The 20,241-nt window shown below is 30.8% G+C and overlaps 3 protein-coding genes across 4 annotated transcripts in view; 1 reads left to right on the forward strand and 2 right to left on the reverse strand.

Annotated features, from left to right (window-relative positions):
* Positions 1 to 1,346, reverse strand: part of LOC108730056 (DNA-binding protein D-ETS-3) — a 14,880-nt gene extending 13,534 nt beyond the window's left edge. The window contains exon 1 of the mRNA XM_018459536.1: positions 941 to 1,346. Within this exon, the coding sequence (XP_018315038.1) occupies positions 941 to 982 (42 nt within the window). The 5' untranslated portion in view covers positions 983 to 1,346. The remainder of the gene's footprint in view (positions 1 to 940) is intronic.
* Positions 1 to 14,744, reverse strand: part of crm (cramped chromatin regulator) — an 18,777-nt gene extending 4,033 nt beyond the window's left edge. The window contains exons 1-11 of one of the 2 annotated variants that reach the window (XM_018459534.1): positions 14,507 to 14,744; positions 13,970 to 14,230; positions 13,485 to 13,688; positions 11,924 to 12,114; positions 11,290 to 11,784; positions 10,985 to 11,149; positions 10,742 to 10,885; positions 9,303 to 9,596; positions 9,101 to 9,214; positions 8,914 to 9,018; positions 8,568 to 8,759 (exon numbers count right to left, since the gene is read on the reverse strand). In XM_018459534.1, coding sequence (XP_018315036.1) covers positions 8,914 to 9,018; positions 9,101 to 9,214; positions 9,303 to 9,596; positions 10,742 to 10,885; positions 10,985 to 11,149; positions 11,290 to 11,784; positions 11,924 to 12,114; positions 13,485 to 13,688; positions 13,970 to 14,230; positions 14,507 to 14,702 — 2,169 coding nt within the window. In that variant the 5' untranslated portion in view covers positions 14,703 to 14,744 and the 3' untranslated portion in view covers positions 8,568 to 8,759. Of the gene's footprint in view, positions 1 to 8,567; positions 8,760 to 8,913; positions 9,019 to 9,100; positions 9,215 to 9,302; positions 9,597 to 10,741; positions 10,886 to 10,984; positions 11,150 to 11,289; positions 11,785 to 11,923; positions 12,115 to 13,484; positions 13,689 to 13,969; positions 14,231 to 14,506 lie in introns of those variants that run through there. The other variant, XM_018459535.1, reaches the window with a different exon arrangement.
* A 1,959-nt stretch (positions 14,745 to 16,703) lies between these two features.
* Positions 16,704 to 18,677, forward strand: awd (nucleoside diphosphate kinase). The gene is made up of 3 exons (XM_018459492.1): positions 16,704 to 16,976; positions 17,961 to 18,062; positions 18,251 to 18,677. The coding sequence occupies exons 1-3, from the start codon at positions 16,797 to 16,799 to the stop codon at positions 18,479 to 18,481; spliced, it is 513 nt and encodes a 170-aa protein (XP_018314994.1). The 5' UTR covers positions 16,704 to 16,796; the 3' UTR covers positions 18,482 to 18,677.
* Positions 18,678 to 20,241: the final 1,564 nt, after the last annotated feature.

A 20,241-nucleotide genomic window follows, 5' to 3' on the forward strand; every position in this document is an offset into this window, starting at 1 on the left:
GCATGAAATAGAAGCTTTTGAGCTGAGGCCGATTAAAAATAAATTTTTTTTTCTTGTCAGTCTAATAATTATATATGAAATTTAACTTATGGAATTTAATTTATTAAATTTAACTTTAACTTTAATAATTTTAATTCTTTTTAATAACATTAACATTTTTTTATTTTAATAAAATTATTTTATTTTAGGAAATTTTATAACTATTATTATTCTAAAAAATAACAGTCTACACTCTTATATACCGTATAATAAAATATACCGTATAATAAAAAATTACGTATAATTACCATAAATTTTAGCTATTATTATATTGCGTTTCGCTTTTATTTAATTCTCTTGTTCTCAATTTATCATAATTTGGAAAGTTGAAATTTTTGGCTTAAAATTCGATGTTAAGATTCGATTCATCTGGGTAAATTAAATGGCGACTTTTTAAATCGCATAATTTGATTATATATTATCCAGATATTTATAGTCCTCTTTGACCTTACGTTACAATAATCCTAAAAATCTCTTTTCTATAATTTTTGAGTTTTCAAAATTTTAGCTAACGATGTCACGGAAATAGTATGTGATATCTTTAGTTACAGAAAAGTGTAAAAATTAACGTATATACTTAATGAGCAAAGTTGCTTGATCTGCTAAAATTGTGATTCTCTTAATTTGAGTTACATAGAACTAGTGTACATATACATCTTTTTTTATCTAGTTTCTTAAGCGAAGTAATAAGTTTACAACTAAACGTGTTTAAACTTAAATCTGTGTGAGACAAATATCGGAGAAGATAATGTCAAGAAAAATGTTATGAATAAAAGGGAAATGGACGATAAAAAAAAACGTAAGAGAAATAAAACGGCCATCACGCAAACGGTTTATGGTGCTTAAAAAAATAATACAAATATATTATATATATTATGCATTCTTATTAAACTTCACTCACTTCCGACAAGTCATTCCTGCCGTAGCTATTAAACGAATCCATTTTCACGCGATGACAGCACTGGCACTATCACTTTAATTTTATACTTTATTCATACAATATCAGCGAAAACTATCAGTGGGTCAGGCGCGCTCGTGTTAAAAGTAGTATATATTATACTTGCGTAGCGACAATAATTACACATACGGGAATTAAGCGCGCGGTAATTTACGAAGTACGTGCCGATATTGCGTGAGTAAACTCATCATTCTGAGATATTCGATTAAAAATATGGAATAGGACACAATTATTTCAAATCAGACAAGCGCAACGGCAACTGCGACGGCGATAATGCTCCACTGCACGTCTCTCATCAACGACTGAACTGGACTGAGCACAGTGAGCACGAGGTCTCTAAATCTCTACTCGACAGGGAATGACGAAGAAACAAATATGAAACTGCAGTGGGATAGTCGCGGTTGAACAGGTTTCAACGGGGATTTCCCGCATCGCAACCGCGGCCAATCACCACCGCTGTACGTCGTACCGCGATAGCTGACGCAATAATTACTTATGCCTCATTGGCGTCGATATTTTCAAAACGGATCATTTTTTCTGATTAATTCTACAATAGAATTTTCAACTTTTTGATTTCTCTGTAAGTAATGGTTGTTTGTTGTAGAACGTTTTTTTATACTGGAAAAAAAAAATATGCTTTTCAAAAAATCCCATTCAGGAGATGGTAACGCGACGGCTGAACGTAACCTCAGCTATACAAACCAAAAATGGATTATTTAATTTTTGTTCGATTTTCTTGTGAAATCGACTCATTCGGACTTTCTATTTGTGCGTATTTTATAATTCTGTAAAAATTGTAATCTATAAAGCCAGTTTTACAATTTTAGGTGTAATTCGAAATAGGTCTCGTCGCGCTAACATCCCCTTAAAGATCACTAAAAGATTTCATAATTGCCTTTTACAATTTTCCGTATTTTTATATTTTATATGTTCATGTCAAATCTTATACTTATAGCACCGATTTAAAACGCACAAAAAGAGAATAAATTATTGCAAAGTGATGCCAAATAGTATCCAAATTACATTTTTAATTTTTATTTATGATATATCTTCTTAAAAAAGACACTAATTTAATTTTTATAGCTTAAATTTTTTCAGAAATAAATGGATTTGATTAGTCGATTTTTAAAAATTATAAATATAATTCAGCTATATAATCTAACACATGTATAATAATTAAAAAAATATTATGACTTTATAGATGTATAGCAATATTAGCAATCATATATAAAGAAAAAATTACAGAGCAGTAAAGTTATATAACAAAAAAGCCGAAATTGTAGTATCAAAATATGAAGCATTAACTGCTAAAGCATGCTAATTGAGAATCTAAATTTGATAAATAATTTTAAAAAACTATAATTTAAAAAAGTCACGAGCAATTAAAATTACGGAAAAAACTGATTTCTTTCAAGTCATAATTAAAATTCAGAAAGGACTTACTTAAAAAAGTATTGATTAAAAAATTCAGGGTACCATATAAAAAAAGAAAAAAATAGATAATTTCAACGTTGATTTAACGTTGAAGAAAAATAACATAAAACTTCGCAACTATCCTTTTCCTTACAGTTTTTTGTCTATCGATCTGTATTTTGACATAACGCTTTGCTGTAAACCTTTGTAATTCTCCAAGTATTCAAATTTAATCGAATCTTCTAATGTCGATTAAATTTTTTAAAATTTGCTGATTAAAATTAATTAATCGGCAAATTATATGTTCAGAATCTTCAGAAAAAATTTTCTAAATAATAAAAATTCTATGATTTATATCAAATCTATCAATTAGATCGATTTGAAAATAAAATATTTAATTTTCACCACTTGCGGGAAATAAAATTTCGACTGTAAAGAGTCGAAGAACGCTCCAAGAAAAGCGAGTATTCAAGAATCTAGATTGATAACTGATTTAACTCAGGAATAGTCGCTTCTAATTTTTTTTGTATTACCTAGGATGTTTTTTTACAGCGAAATTAAAAGTTACTATCATTAAAAAACAAAGAGGATATATATACACTCGATATTATCAAAATGGTTTATACAATAAGGAAAAATGATCAATAAACGAGCAAATACGAGATTCTTAATAAAAACGAATTAAGATGATATATTTATATATATAATTAAATTACAGAATGTGTGTGTGTATACGAGAACAATGATCGCAAGACGTTTTGTACTCACAGTCTTCATCAGTTGCATAAAAATCGGAGTATAAATAATACGTTTGATTGATTTCAAATTATATATTATATAATCAGAAAATATTTTTCACATAAGTAATATTGAGACACTTTTCTATGTATTTCCTCATAATAATGAGTTGTTGAGACGTATTTCCATAAGTCGACGCGTATTTTCATAAATCTTTTACACGTATACATTCACATAATAAAAGAAAACAATTCGTCGTTATTAGGTGAGAATAAGTTTTCGTCAAACTAAGTAACGAAATTGAAATAAAATACCTTAAACAATATCAAGTCAATCTACAGTCAAACTAATAAAAAATAATCATTTAAAGAATCTTAATAATGATTTATAGTCAAATTAGTAAAAATTATTAAAAATTAATATAATAATTATTACTGTCATTAATAAAATATTATATAGGTACTATTGATTGTTCTATAATTTATTAATATTTAAAATCGTATATATACAGATTTACTTAATATCTTCTTAAAGTGTAAGACGAAAAAAAAAATAGATATGAATTTTCGATCAGTAAAAAAATCTAACTATAAACTTTCTCTTTTTGAATCTACTTGAATGTAAAAATTATCTCGTGTAATTATTCCTGCACGGAGAGAATTTTTTCTTAGAGTTTACCCTGAAAATATGATAGTCGTGGGATAACATTGTATTTCGAAAAATTTTAATGTAAATCTCTCTCATTCATTAATAAAACTACAATAAAGTATAAAATAAGTTTGACTGATTTTACTGAAGTGCATGGTAAAAATCTTTAAAATATCGTATTGTACTATATTTTCAGGGTAAATTTTAAAAGAAAATTCTCTCCGTGTAGGTACTTAAGTGGAATACAAATAATTGAGATAATAATTTCAAATTTGGAAATAATACGCTTTCGAGTATTTTGTGGTGGGCGCCTATGTCCGACTTTATTTATAGTATGTACGCGTAGTGATGCACAGAGTAGATATATACACGTCGATATAGTCGCGATCTTCTTTACGACATTATACATATACACACGCGCGCGCGCATAAATAAATTTATATATACAGGATGTCCCGAAATTCCCGCATTCGGAGTACAGGACATGATACTTTATGCTAAAACAAACAACTTTCTCCTATAGTAAAATTACATTCAATAAATAATTTTTGCGTTTACTCGTATAACTTCAATCTGCTTTCCCGCAAAAACTACTTGTCAGACACAATTTTGCAAAAGGAAAAAAGTTGTTTCTTTTAGCATAAAATATCACGTCCTGTACTCTGAATGCGGGAATTTCGGAACACCCTGTGTGTGTGTGTGTGTGTGTGTGTGTGTGTGTGTGTGTGTGTGTGTGTGTGTGTGTGTGATGTGTGTGTGTGTGTGTGTGTGTGTGTGTGTGTGTGTGTGTGTGTGTTATATATATAAATCAGTGATGTGGAGATACAAATAGATATATATTTGTATCTCGACATCATCGATTTTTTTTTACAAATAATTTATAACAATCAGCTTTTTTAGGAAAATGCACACATGCACAATAAAATTGTAATGATGTTAACATTTTCACATCTGCTCCCTGCAGTACATCATAATATTAAATATACAATTACGACATTAAGTAATTGAATAATTTTATGACATTACTAAATTAACTATTATTTATTATATTCTTTTAATTTGTTATCACTTTAATTATTATTTAATTAAATAATTCCTTACATTTCCTTTATTATATACATAATTATTTATTATTATTATATTTATTTAATTAAATACAATTCTTTATATTTCTTTTACGTTCTTTGAATTACCATAAATAATGTTTCCAAACGTATTACATATTGCATTGTAATGAAGCGAGATTATTAGCAAGGGGAAAACATTATTTAGTAGAAATGATTACGTACGATTAATTGAAAATATCCAACTAAATAATCGATCGATTCGAAGGAAAGGCATCCGTGAGAGAACACGTTGCTTACGTTTATGGATAATTATACCTGCAATTATCATAAACCCTAGATAGACGTGTGTCAGTAGTTGTACAAACGTAAGCACTATGAATCATTTTGATGTATATTTCGCAATTTGCTAGAGAAAAGATTGTAGGCTCTGCTTCTAAGAATATGGACATTTTTACGGCAGAACATCTCGTTATTATCGATTCGTTAAAGAATATGATACAAATTTTGAAGTACAACATAAGCGACATATAAATATGTGAGAAACGGGCCCCCAATAATTTCGTAGATCTGCGTAAAAAATATATCAACGATATGAAAGAAATATGCATGGAGTATATATGTATAGTCTTTTAAAAAAACTTTCTGTCTAGAATATATCTCTCCTTGCCTAATTATGCTTCACAAAAATAATAATTAAAAGACAAGTGTAATTTAATAGTACGAAAAATCATTATAAAAAAACAAGTTAACTTTTATGTATTGCTATATCGAAATAGACTTGCTTGTTTATGAAATAATTTGGAGCAGAAACGATCAAATAAGAAGTAAAAATTTTTAGTAACGAGTAAGTAGATCAAGTCAGAAGCGAAGTTATTATTCATCCACAAAAAGAAAGAGGATAAAATTTGATAGAGAAAACTGGGAGGATCTCGATTGACCACGTCTCGATCGGATACTATTATCACACTAAAAAAAATCCATACACTCTACATTAAAATTACGTTTATGACTGGAAACTTAATTATGATTGGAAAACTTTTTTCTAGATTTTTTAAAATAAAAATACATTCTTCTTACGTTAGGCCTCTGGCCTGTGTTATACCTCTCTCATATGCTTGTGGTGCGCACGCTGATTATTCAATTAAAATATATATTAATGATAAAAAAAAAGTATATGTGGAAGTATTATTTTTATGCAAAAATAATTTGTAGTTTTACATTTAAGCAGTATTTTTATAATATAAACGAAAAAAAAAACCAGTTTCATTGGTCACGAAATTCAAAATTCATGCAGAATATGGTATGTCAGCAAATTAAAAAATAAAATAAAAATGACAATGTTTTAAAGGTACCCGGTTTGACGTGGAATGATATTAAAAACATAAAATTACTTAATGTACTGCATTTTAATTTTAGATTCTTTACATTATAAAAAAAAGTTAATTATCGCAAGTTTACATTTAAAATATAAGTTAAATTTAAGTTTAATGGAGAGAAAAAAAATTGATAAAAATTATTTAAAATATTTATTAGAAATATATTTTGCTAAAAGTTTTTTAAACTATTGATAAAAACAGCAATTACGATTTTTTTATTTTAACTATCAAACAAAGTCAAATTCTTAAAAGAAAAATTGTACCCTTTTTTTTTTAAATTCAATAGTTTTAATATTAATATGTGAAATTAATTTGACATTTTAATATTAATTTTAATTTTAATATGAATTTTAATAATAATATGTGACGATTATATCAGAATAAGAAAATTCTTTATTAATAATAAATAGAACCGTACTTCGGAATGTGCATCTGTCGAACGAATGTTGAAGGCATTTTATTATCATTTTATTAAAAATTTCTTATTGAAAAATCTTATAATGCTGCAACTTATTATTTCTATTATTTCATTCGATGTGGTTTTTTAATTAGAGGTAATTAAATTTTGCTATGTCTATCTATAAATGAAGTGAGTCCCCATAATTGGACTCTAAGATGAAAGTACGTAAAGTTTTTTGTAGTTCTCAGTTATCGGATCTTGCTAATAACGACTGTTCGGTACCCTTCTCTTTGTTCCTAAAACCTTATAGAACGGAAAAGAAGAATAGTTTCAGAAGTTTCTGTGCCATTTGGAATTGGACGTACTACGATATCTATTGGACGTCTTTGGACGGTATCTTGTACATACAAAAGTCTATTGGATTTGGTTTGGACGTCCATACTGTAAAACTGAGTCTTGTAGATGATTCGCAAGATGAAATAAATAAATGTTTTTAGAACACGATGTCTATCATTTCGACGTTGAGGGCAAAGCTTGAAGTTTGTCTTTTAGATGAATTTAACGTGAGCAATTGATTGAAAGGATAAAAGTCAGGTTTATTCCAATTAACTCGTCAGAACTACAATCTCAAGCGAGACACGTCTTTATGACTCCACGTCTAACATTCAACTGCCTGCTCGTTATTTCTCTAGAAACGGGTAAATAGCGCGTTGCTAGGAGCACGCTGCGTTAAAATTGATCGAGCGTTCACGGTGTGAATTCAATCATTTTACAATACGATGTCCAATTGTTGGATTTTTTGTAATTGAAGAATATGAAAGAGAATTACTTTATAGATTATAGATATAACGAATACACATATAAGTTTCATTCGATTTAAGAATCGAGAAAAAACATGTTGCAGCAATATGCTTGGTTTTAACGTATATAAACTTCAATTAGTCCCTTCCTATATTTTCGACTTACTATATTTTGAATCAATATTATATGCGTTTTGTTTATACTAAAATATAGAAATCTGAACATATTGTGATCGCTGGTTAGTGATAGTTTGATCTCGCGAGACTATTAAAAACAAATATGTTACACATTCACACGCAAAAAAGTGGGCCACTAAATTTTAGCAAATATTTTTAATATCTTTGAATAGCGGTAACTCAGCAAAAAATCATCGTATTGAGATAAAGCATATCTCAAATTAAAGCTTGAACATTCTCCTTGATAATCATGTAGATTAAAAATGAATTACAAAATGGCGGACGTTGGAGACAGACATTGAAAAATAGGAAAAAAAATATCTTATTCAAACTATATTATGTGGCTCAGGGGAATTGGCTATCAGGCGCAAAAGTGTATGAGTCTCTTTAAGATCATTAATTTCCAGATATCCAAATCCATATTTGGAACATTTTTCTATGATTTTTTTGAGTCAAAGTTATAGCGTTTTAAAGAAAGTGTTACAAAATGGACAACTTTTTCTTGTAAACTCAGTATAACTCAGAAACAAATTATTGTAGGAAACTTTATCAAAAAAGAAATTAAAATGTGAATTTTTAATTTTAACTCTTTTTAATTTAATAACATCTTTTTTTAATTTAATGACATCTTTTTTTAACAGTGTCTATCAATTCATACAGAATTATATAAGCACTTAAGCAATAAGAATCTAATTGGACCGTATATTTTGAAACTCGTCAAATAGGAAATAGAAAATCCTGGCCATAACGGTCTAAGCTTTTTAATGCTTTTTAATGATTGGCTCTTAGCACTTAAGATCCAGGTAGACCTAAAAGGCATTCAATCTTTTTCTTTGATGACCTTAATGATATCGATGTTACCCATGTTGTTTTGTTATAATAATGAAAAAATAACTGGTAAGTAAGTGAAAAGTTACTTTTTGAATAACTGTAACTGTAACATATTACTTTTTAGAGTCGGTAACGATAACCAGTTACTTTTATGAAATAACTTTCCTAATCCTGCAATTAACTTTGTCTTTTTTTTTTAAAACGAGACTGCTTGAAAAAAATTTATGCTATTTCAATTTATTTAAAGTTGTAGAATCCCCTTTCCGGAAGTATACCACGTATGTCTCTGTTTATTCTGTATTAAATGCATCTCTGCAAAAATGTAATAAATACAGATAAATGCGCATACTCATCGAGTTATGTTAGAACAGCAAGCCAATCTCCCATGTGTTACAAATATGAAAATATATGAATTATTTAATTTTATTAAAAGATTTATACTTTTATATATATATATATGATTTACCTATTTTTTGTTTTCATCGCAAGCCATTTGAGATGCGAGATTTGCAAATTTTGCCATGTAATCCACACTGTTTTCTCCCATGAGGCATTGCATATGTGACACAACCTGAAATATCATTATAAAGCAGGCCATAATATAAAGTATAAGATAAAATAATATTTCATGTAAATTATATATTTATATTTACATCAGAAGAAGGACGAGTGTCTTCCATAATTTGTTCACTTGCTTGACTTCTTTGTGAACCTTTCATAGGTGATTCAAGCTGTCCTAAGAAACTACTTAATGAAAAATCTGCAACCTATAATTCGATTGTTTTATCGATTAATTTTTCACACAAAACTATATTGTGCACATTTATACTGATTATAAATATATTTATTAATTACCTCGCTATTTAACCATTGATGTTCACCTTCTTTAAGAATTTGGGTAGCACTAGTAATAATTGAATTAGAATTCTTTGTATCTCCACTTGTCTCTAAAGCGTCTAAGAAAGTTTTGTCCTGAGCATCGTTTGCATTTACTGTTATTTTATTAGTTTGCATTTGACATACACTAGCGTCAGTTGTCAAATTTTCTGATGACATATTTGGCGCAGATACAACAGGCAATACCCTTTGTATAACGAGACTTTTCTGCCTCACTGTTCTACCTCGCTTACAAAACCGTGTTTTAAATTTCTGTAATATTTATACGTATATACAGAAAATATCTTATATATGAGGTCATGGTGTAATAAGACAAGGTGAAACGTTGCACATAATGGCGATAGCATACTGAAAACAATCAATCAAATTTGGGTCCAAATGCACTTTCTTGTGTATAAAGCCCAGTGTCCACGATGCTAGAAATCCGTCCGAGATCTCGGATGAAGAAAGAATTGACCAATCGCATTGATCATGTGACTAAATTGTTTAAATGTGATTGGTTAATTCTTTCTCTCTCCGAGATCTCGGACCAATTTCTAGCATCGTGGACACAAGGCTTTATAGCAGTAGCATACTAGAACAGTCAATCAAATTTGGGTCCAGTGGCAACATTATTGTTCCCTTGTATTTTTACACCATGTATGAAGTGTCCTAGGGCGGTATTAGATATAAGATCCGACTTATGGCCGGTATTCAGTCTGTTCTTATTTCAAGATCGTCTTAAGTTCAGCCTTGAGGTGTCATGAACCAATCAGAGAGCCGCGTTAGCGTATTAAGACATTACTTAAGATAGTTTTAAAATAAGAACCGACTATGAATACCGGCCTCTGATTGATTCGTGACTTCTTAAGACTGTATTTAAGACGGTCTTGAATAGAAGATCTGATTATGAATATCGGCCAGAGAACCGTATTAGCATCTTAAGACATTGCTTGAGATAGTCTTGAGATTAAGAATGGACTGTGAATACCGGCCAAGGGTAAGACCACAGAATTTTGTAACTAAAGATTGGAGTGTCTTTGCATAATGCATAATGCATAATGCATAAATAAATGAACCAATTAAGGTCCTTCATTTCCTTTCTTTCCGTGAAAAAGACGAAAACTCTGATAGGGGTAGATTTTCTTATGCTTTATGCATTATTTAAAAGTGCTCCGACCTTTAAAATTACAGACTCGGGACAAAGGTTAAAGTCAACGAATAAGTTCTTGTCATGGTGTTAAAAGTGGTCCGACTGAATAACTTTTTTATAAGCAGCTGTGATTATTTTGGGTTAGTTAGATTATATAACTTTTATGTCTTAAACATTTTTGTCTATTTTTATATTTTTCGAGATATTTCAATGTCAAGTTAAAATAAAACACACTATATATTATATTGAATTTAATAATACTTACATCAAGTTGTGTCTTAAATGCGTCAGCTGTACCAATCTTATGATATGTTTGTGGAATGAGAGGTCTTCTGAATGTAGATTCTTTAATAGATAAGACTCGAGACGAAATTACTGTTTCGTTACTTCCTGACGTATTATCGTATACCTAATAGAAATATTTTGTAGCATTAGAAAAATTTGACTCGTCTTGAAATGCAATTGGATTCTCTATAACGAAATGAGCAAGATATCTGTTACATCTTACTTTGTTAGTACCATAATTATGTTTCGCCAGTGACAATAACTTTTGTAAAACCAAACATAGACTGTTATCATGCATAATACTCGATGATGCTGAATTAGTTGTACATTGTCCATTAGGTAGCCAATCCCACCAATATTCAAGTACAATCTTTGATTCGCGACCAAACTGTAAATTGAACTTAGAATATTAGAAGACATACTTCGAATAATGCAGTAAAAGCAAATTGCGATTACTTGATGACTGAGAAGATTAAATGTGACAAATAATAATCAATGTAATAAATAGTAATAAATGGTATTGCGCACCATTAAAAAAAGATCGCCCACAGTAATTGTGTTTGCTTCTTCGACGTTCCAACCCTTTCGAATTCTCTCGATAGTTTCTCTACCAGGAAACCTATTTGGTTCTGAATGATGTTCTGATGGCGGTTTTTCTGTATTATTTATAATCGCTGGTTTTTCGGATATATTGCTTCCAGTTTCCAAGAGATCCATATCACTACTGATATCTGGCAGTGTACAATTTTCATCAGTGCGGTTTAAAATCTTTTTATCCGATTTATATCGTTTAATGCCTTTTTTCCCTACTCCTTTTAAATATTGGACAGAGCCTAACAAATCTTCTCGTGAGCTTTTCAGACCGAGACGTTTTTCATATGAATTCAAACTGACGCTATTGCTAGTAAGATATTCTCCAAGATTAACCATTGGTAAAGCAATTTTACATCCTTCTGGTGGGGCAACTCGTAATAAACAAGTATCTTTTATATCGCTAGCAATAAGATTTTCTACAGTGGAACACTATAAATATTTATAAGGATTATGAATATTCAAATGAATTTCATTGTGCATAGTTGAAAATACACACAATGACGAATGAGAAGAAAATATAATTACACGACATAAGAAAGCCAAATTGTTGCAATAGATATAAGGATACCGTAGTATATTTTGCGAGTCGCCATCGTTGTTGCAAAAATATTAATAAACTTGAGAGACGTCTCTGTATGGGCAGAAGTGTACGAACTCTTGGATTCATGGATGCTGCTTGTACTTGCCACCAAGCCATGTTGTTACGCGGTCGTAGTTCTATCACTATTCTAGATGGTAATTTAATTTCTTCCTGCCAATCTAAAATAAAACAAATATTTTAAAATTCAGTGTTAATCAATTTTTTTATCATAAATAATAAAACTAAGATATATATATATATATTATTACGTAAATATGACTACATTTACATGGCCCGATTTACACTGACGTTATAACATCCGATGTTACAACTATGTACAAAGTTGTTATCGATATAATAACTTAAAATCGTTTGGTAAAGAGGCTTAGCATTATTACATCAATGTAAAAAGAATGTGTAAACAGCTGCAATGTTATAATTTTGGCGTAAATTGGATCGCATAAATGGAAAAACTAAAAATTTACTTTGCTTGTTGACTTATTCACATTCTTTCATTGTTTCAGTTTGGTGGAAACAAGAACCTATAAATCTGAACCTATATATAACTCACTTAAGTAGCAGTTGTAACATCAGTATTACTAATTGTAAATCAAGTTTAGAAGCCATGTAAACTAAGATGATCAACTTTTTTTAAAAAGACAAAAAAGAACATTTAAAAAATTCAATATTAATTGTAACTAAATTTTAATAAATACATTTTTTAAATAATTGCTAACGAAACATAAACAATATTATATTATTGTATTTGTAAATAATTAATAACACTTAATGTATAACATCACATGAAATCACAACAAAAATTACATCAAGTTATGAAAACATATTTTAATTTTTAAAATTGTACTTTTCTACTAAATGTATTTTATGAATAACATCTAGGTTTTTAAATAAAAACTCATAAAATTCTTCACATAATAGTCGAAAATTACATGTATATTTCACATATTATTTTATCTTTATTATTTTATAAATTAACTTAAAAGAGGGACAAAAGTTTCACTGAAATTATTCCACATTTGGAACATTTTTCGACAAAATTTCAGCATTTCAGAAAAATTTCAGTTTAATTTCAGCGATTTTTAGCTGAAAAATTCATTTTTAGCAAAATTTCAGCAAAAATTTCAGAGATTTTTCAGTATATTAGCTGGAAAATTCGCTTTCAGTGAAATTTCAGCAAATTTTCAGCAATTTCGCTGAAATGTTCCAAAACGTGAAATAATTTCAACGAAATCTGTTCACCAGGGAATTTATAATCATGTCCTAATTTAGAGCAAAATTTGAGAAGCGTTGTAAAGTGGGACGCAGAGTTCAAATTTGAAACTGTCCCTCCTAATTTGGAACGGATGGTCACTAAGGTGTAAACGTATTATATGTAGAACCATTTTAATTCACAAAAATGTATACTGGAAAAAAGTAAAAACTTTGTGTCTTTAAGTATTTTATGTTACAACACAACAATGTGTGATGTAGCATAATCTATTTTTTTAATATTATACATTAAATATTATATATAAAAAATTTCAGATACCTTCTAACTGGTTTAACTTCCTAAGTGCTCTACATATTGGTGTTTTAACTCTCATTGTTTTTCCTCTAAGCCTGACTTGTGTAGATCCCCAATATACTAATTCATTCAATCTTAAATGAACTTTTTCATGGATACGAGGTAATTTTCTTCTAAGTTCACCATAATTTATTAATCCATATAATTCCTGAGACGTTTTTTTGACATCTATATATAAAGGAACATATTATATACTTGACAAAATCATAGGATCTGTTTTTGTGGCTGAACTAGTGTATACTTTTGGAATTTAAAGTGAAATAGGTATACATTTAATATCGGGCAAAAGGGAGAAAGAGAATTCTAGTACGGTATAATGCAGGAATAAAAAAACAGACCTGTGTGTAATGTATTTTCATCAATATGTTTAAATGTTTGTACACATTATATTAATATATTAATATAAATATTCAAGCATATTCCTATTATGTTAATATAAACATATTAACCTTCTGAGAATTTAAGATGCTTTGATATTTTTAACCATGTTCTGTAATAAAAATGTCGAATTTGCTCTTTATTTTTTATCATGATGTCTGAGAGACCCCGTTTTTTGCCTTGATTTAAAAAGTAGCTTTGTAAAGCATCAAAATCTTTGCCATATTCGTTAAGTGCTTTAAAAAAAGTATTTTTATCCTCCATGGACCATAATTCACAGGAACGTTTGAGAGATTTCACTTTAACCTCTGCTGTCTCTTCCTCTTTTGCATCTGTTTAAATAAAAAAACTTATCGTTTAATTTTAATATTGTAACAGTTAAAATATTTGTTATATAAATTATATAATTGATCGTAATTATTTAGAATATCCTTTTTCCCCCCTAAAATCTTAACAAGAATATACTCATTCGAGTATTTATTCAAAACTGAAGAATCTGGCGTTTTTCTGCCAGATTCTTTCGTTTTAAGTGAATACGCATGGAATGAGAACATTTTTATTAGGATTTCAGAAGGGGAAGTATTCTAAACAATTATCTGTAAACAAACCTTTTTTCTCAGTGTTGTTAACATCATTGTCAACTTTGGACTTTTTAGCACTGCGAACAACACGAACTTGTGTATTCTTATTATCTATCAAACATTTTGTATCCAAATATATTTGATTCACTTGAGAACACACTGGAGTCACATTACTAAATTCAGTATCTTCACATTTTGTAGGTTCTTCTATCATGTTATACATTTATTGCAATTTACAAGACAGATGTTTTTGTTCTAAATTTAAAATCACAATGAATGTTGAAATATTTTAAATTTAGAATTAATTGCAACGAATAACATTGCAGAATATATAATAAGCAAATACACGTATAGAATAATTTGTGTAATAATTTATTATTATTTTCTGAATGTCAATAAACACTCAAGGGCCGAGAATATCTTTCTTTAGCTTCTTTTTTGTTGGATAATCGGGTAATTCTTCAGTTGAGCTTCCTCACTACAAATTTTAATAACATTAAGCTCATTCGACGTATTTTTCCATGAAGATAAAACGACCATCGATACTAGGGCCGGTATTCATAGTCAGTTCTTATATTCAAGATCGTCTTAAGTTCAGCCTTGAGGTGTCATGAACCAATCATAGAGCCGCATTAGCGGCTTCTTATTTCGCTGCTCGACGCTTGCTGCGTCCAGTGTGAATTAGGCATAAGGGTGCCGTCATTCATACATACAGCCCGTAATTCGTAATCCGCACCGGATGTCTGCAAAAGTTACTAGGTATTGCGTCCGTAACGTTAGGCTGGAAGATTGAAATTTAACCAATGAGGACAAAGGGATTTTAGCTTCTATTGTTTTGATTGGTCAAATTTCAATGGCTGCGTTCAGCAGACTCAACAGTTTTGCAACCGTTTTATGATTGTCTGTTGAGATAGGACCGTTCTTCTAGATCTAAAAGTGTGATCCAATTAGCGCGAAGGAAACTTCCAACAGTTGCAAAACAACCGTTCTGCTGAACGCAGGCAATGGCTGCGTTCAGCACTCAATAGTTTTGCAACCGTTTTATGATTCGTCGCGCTGATTGGATTATACTTTTAGATTTAAAGGAATAGTCCTATCTCAGCGCAGAATCATAAAACGGTTGCAAAACTGTTGAGTCTGCTGAACGCAACCAATCTTTCACTCATCAATCTCAATCTTCAATGCATAGTCTGATGCTGTGTTTTTTACCTCCTTATGTCTCATGGAACCGCAAAATGCGGACGTGTAAATGTAACATTTCTTTATTTAACAAGTTATACCGTTCATTTTTATTTTATTTTGAAGCCGTAATCCCATGAAATTTCCGTAAAAAGTACTAGTTATTACCAGTAATGCTTTTCCTAATTTTATCTATTTGACGATTTAATTAAAACTTTTGTTATAATCACAATATATATTCTGTAATTTTCTTATAAAGTAAACAGTATAACTTCTTAAATAAAAAATGTTACACTTACACGTCCGCATTTTGCGGCTCCATGGGACACAAGGGCTGCGTTCAGCAGACTCAACAGTTTTGCAACCGTTTTTTGATTATCTGCTGAGATAGGACCATTCTTCTAGATCTAAAAGTATGATCCAATTAGCGCGAAGGAAACTTCCAACAGTTGCAAAACAAACGTTCTGCTGAACGCAGCCAATGAGCATGTAAGTACGCAACGCAATTGCACTCCGACGTTAAACAAAAATAAACGTGCCATAACCTACCTTTAATTTAGAAATAGTGATTAATTTGTTTGACAACAATTTTGAAATTAGAAGTGCATAATGAATCTTTGATATATGTTATTAGTGCAAATACAACAAATGGTCCGTTTTCTGACGTGCACTAGACTGCGCTAGAACTCTCTTTTGACGTAGTTGCGGATTACGTGAGAAATATCTGCCATACATACGCAATCCCTAGATGCTTTTGCGGACATCCGGTGCGGATCATTGCGGACTGTATTGCTGGATTCACCCTGCATCCGATTTTCGTCGTACGACGCTCTGCAACCAATCAGAAAACAGGTTTCCGATGAATTTTTCTTGGTATTATCAGTGTGAATCCAGCATATGTGACGGCGGTGACGGCACCCTGATACCAACGTAGCGTTTCCATGTTACTCACGACTTAGTTCTCATTACTCGCCGCATGGAGCGGCTATCTTGATTCTGGCCGTATCGACGCAGTGGTAGGGGCCTGGTCTGGTCCAATTACTAGCGAAGAAGAAGAAGGTCCCGGTCTTCCCATTTCCAGTAATTCCAGTCCCATTTGCTTCCCGAACGCAGCTGTTGCGATACGTATTGGTATCGTATGTTCTTATGTTCTGTCTGGATTTTGCTACTGGTTATCTGTAAATTAATTATGACGGAGAACAAGGAACGTACTTTTATCATGGTTAAACCAGACGGTGTGCAGCGTGGTCTTGTCGGCAAGATTATTCAACGATTTGAGCAGAAGGGTTTCAAATTAGTGGCTATGAAGATGTTGTGGGTAAGTGTTGGTATTTTATATATAATTTCATTATGCTCGTGTCCTAACTTCACACAGTTCGAGAACTTACAGTTTTAAAAACTCGCGAATGTGCCAACTTGGCACATCTCGGTAAACTTGTCGAACTTTGGAAAATATATTGGCCAATATTGGATTTAGAATAAAAATTACTAGTTATATTTCTCATTTCTATTGTATGTACCAATGTACCAGCTATTCAAAGTATTTTAGTACCGGAATAATAGCGATTGATATTCAAATCTATGGCGAATTCAATTAGAGGCATTAGTGCGCACTGATGCACATTAAAACTGTTGTATACTGATTTGATTTGAGTATAAAAATTAAATGCAAATATTTCGAATTATGAAATACATATTTTACTTAATAGTATAATAAAATGTATTGAGAGTATTTCATGATTTTAATCGATTTGAATGTTTATTTATAAACATATCTTTACATTATTTTGTGTACGGCGGCTTTAATATGCACCAGGGCGCACTTAGTGCTTCCAATCGGATTCACTATTATATTTATGAATATGTAATGAAATTATTAGAGGCTGCACAGAATAAAAGGAACAGAGAACAGAGAATAATAATTTCAACCTATGAGAAACTATGTACTCCACAATACATGATTTCTGATAGGTTGAATTTCTTATTCTCTGTTCCCTATTCCTTTTATTTTATGTAGCCCCTTACAAGCAAAAGTGGCCTTTAAGGGGATAAAAATCTTCAAATTGACTGAACGGAAAAAAAAGCCTTTTACAGAATTAAAGTAGAATTAGGAAGTGGTGCAGTGGATTATATGCTAAAATAAAAATTAATACAATAAGTAATACAATAAGAAAATTTAAATATGAAATTTTTATAGGAAATACTGTTTTTAATTATTTTTGAAGTGGATTGGATCTTTAATATACTTGATTAAAAGACATCCATATTTTTCTAATTTGTACACCATATCTTTGTGTTACAGCCTTCTGAAGATCTCTTGAAGAAACATTATGCAGATCTGGCATCAAAGCCCTTCTTCCCAGGTTTGGTGAAATATATGAGCTCAGGACCAGTTGTGCCAATGGTGATTTTCTTATAGAATAAAATAAATATAAATAAAATAAATATAAATAAAATAAATATTATTGATATTGTATGGTATTAAATTTTAATTCATATCAATAATATCGATTCAAAATCAAATATCAATAATATTTAATTAAACAAACTCAGTTTACATTAATGTACATGTTTGTAAAATTTTTGTTTCAGGTCTGGGAAGGTTTGAATGTTGTAAAGACTGGTCGTGTAATGTTGGGCGAGACAAATCCTAAGGATTCTGCACCAGGTACAATTCGTGGCGATTTTTGCATACAAGTTGGACGCAATATTATTCATGGCTCTGATTCTGTTGAATCTGCCAAAAAGGAGATTGACCTCTGGTTTGGCGAGAAAGAAGTGATTGACTGGACGCACGCATCAGAAAAATGGATTTACGAATAAGAATTTGTTTTTCTAACACAAATATTTTCTCAGAGATTTTTCTATACTATCTCTACAAGCATTTTCTTGAAGAGAATCTGCTGAAGTCTACTGCTGGCATGCAAACTGACTGAACTTTTTAGCAAGGCTGAGGTTCGAGAAAAACATCTAATATTTGTAAGGAATAAATAAAAAATTGCTAAAAAAAACATTATCAAAAGTTTTTGAAATATAAAATTAGAGTTGTAAGATAGAAAGATATGAGTTTACTAAAATAACTCTTATCGAAATTCAGAACACTATTATAATAAGATCTGAAAAAAAAGACACTTTTATCATAATTAAAAGATTAATTAACTCAAAGATGTCAGAGGGCATTGCGTGTTATCGCCATATCGTGATCCATTGATAATGTCAGTGTTTCATAAACCTTGCCATTTACTTTATCAGGACGAGCACAGCATCAGTATGCTCTTTGCCCTGATAAAGTAAATGACAAGATTCATGAAACATTGGCATTAGCAATAGATCATGACACGGCGATAAAGCTAAGATCGCTCATACACATTCAAGTAAACTTGTCAAGTATGCGCAAGTCACTTGTGTAAGTTTACTTGAACATGTGTGGCAGACAACTGCACAGTTATTTTGAATTGCGCAAACAACTTGCACACGTACATCGGAGCGTGTGTGGCGTGCTAAAATCTAATCAGGACACCTATCATGGAACAAAAACGGAATGGATTCCGATCAGAATTATTCAATTATTCTCTAGATTTCTATTGCGTTTTCTAGGGAAAACGAAATAATTCCGATTGGAATCTATTCCGGCTTTATTCCATGATAGGTACACTCAAGGACTTCGAGTCTTTCCCTCGGTTACTTTTTTAAAACTTCCAAAAATTCAGATTATTTCGTCTTTATGTCAAATTTAGTTGTAAGCAGACGTAATGCATGGTCTACAATGGCAGTAGCAGTAGTGGATGAGACTGTAGAGTAATAAATTGATCAATTACAGTTGAATGTAAAAAGAATAATTGACTGTGATTGGTCAATTTCTTACTCTTACAGCCTCATCCATTACTGATACTGCCATTGTAGACGACGCATAAGGTTTAAGGGTTGTAGTAGTACAATGAGCAGTAGTGGTAAGGCTGTAATGCATGGTTACAATGGCAGTAGCAGTAGTAGATGAGACTGGGCGTCGTCTACAATATGCGAAGTAAGCTTGGTTTAAGAAGTAAGAGTAAAAATTTGACCAATCACAGTCGATTATTCTTCTCACATTCGACCTTGATTGGTCAATTTCTTACTCTTACTTCTTAAACTAAGCTTACTACGTGTATTGTAGACGGGCCATAAAGGCCATCACACGTACAAAAATTTTAGTCGTAATCGTAAGGCTGTTAGCAAATCAGCCAATCACAGTCGAGCGTTTTGAAACGCGAGATCTTAATTTTGATTGTGATTGGTCGATTTGCTTGCGACCTTACGATTATAACTAAAATTTTTTTACGTGTGATGGCCTTAAGGGCCCCCGCAGACAAATTCCGTAACAGTAACCTTAGGCTAGATCCACAACCTTGCTTTAATGCGTGATCTACAATGGGCAGTAGCAGTAGTGGATTAAGAAGTAGACATTAGAAATAGGCTGTAGGATTAAGCGGGGAGCACAGACTTTTGCATAACGCATAACATGTAATGCATAAGAAATTCAATCAATCAGAATTCTTTATTTCATGGAAAGGAAGGAAACGGAGAGCTTTGATTGGTACATTTTC

The sequence above is a fragment of the Mycetomoellerius zeteki genome, unplaced genomic scaffold (assembly GCF_001594055.1).
Source record: "Mycetomoellerius zeteki isolate Tzet28-1 unplaced genomic scaffold, Tzet1.0 scaffold83, whole genome shotgun sequence".
Taxonomy (NCBI): Eukaryota; Metazoa; Arthropoda; class Insecta; order Hymenoptera; family Formicidae; genus Mycetomoellerius; species Mycetomoellerius zeteki.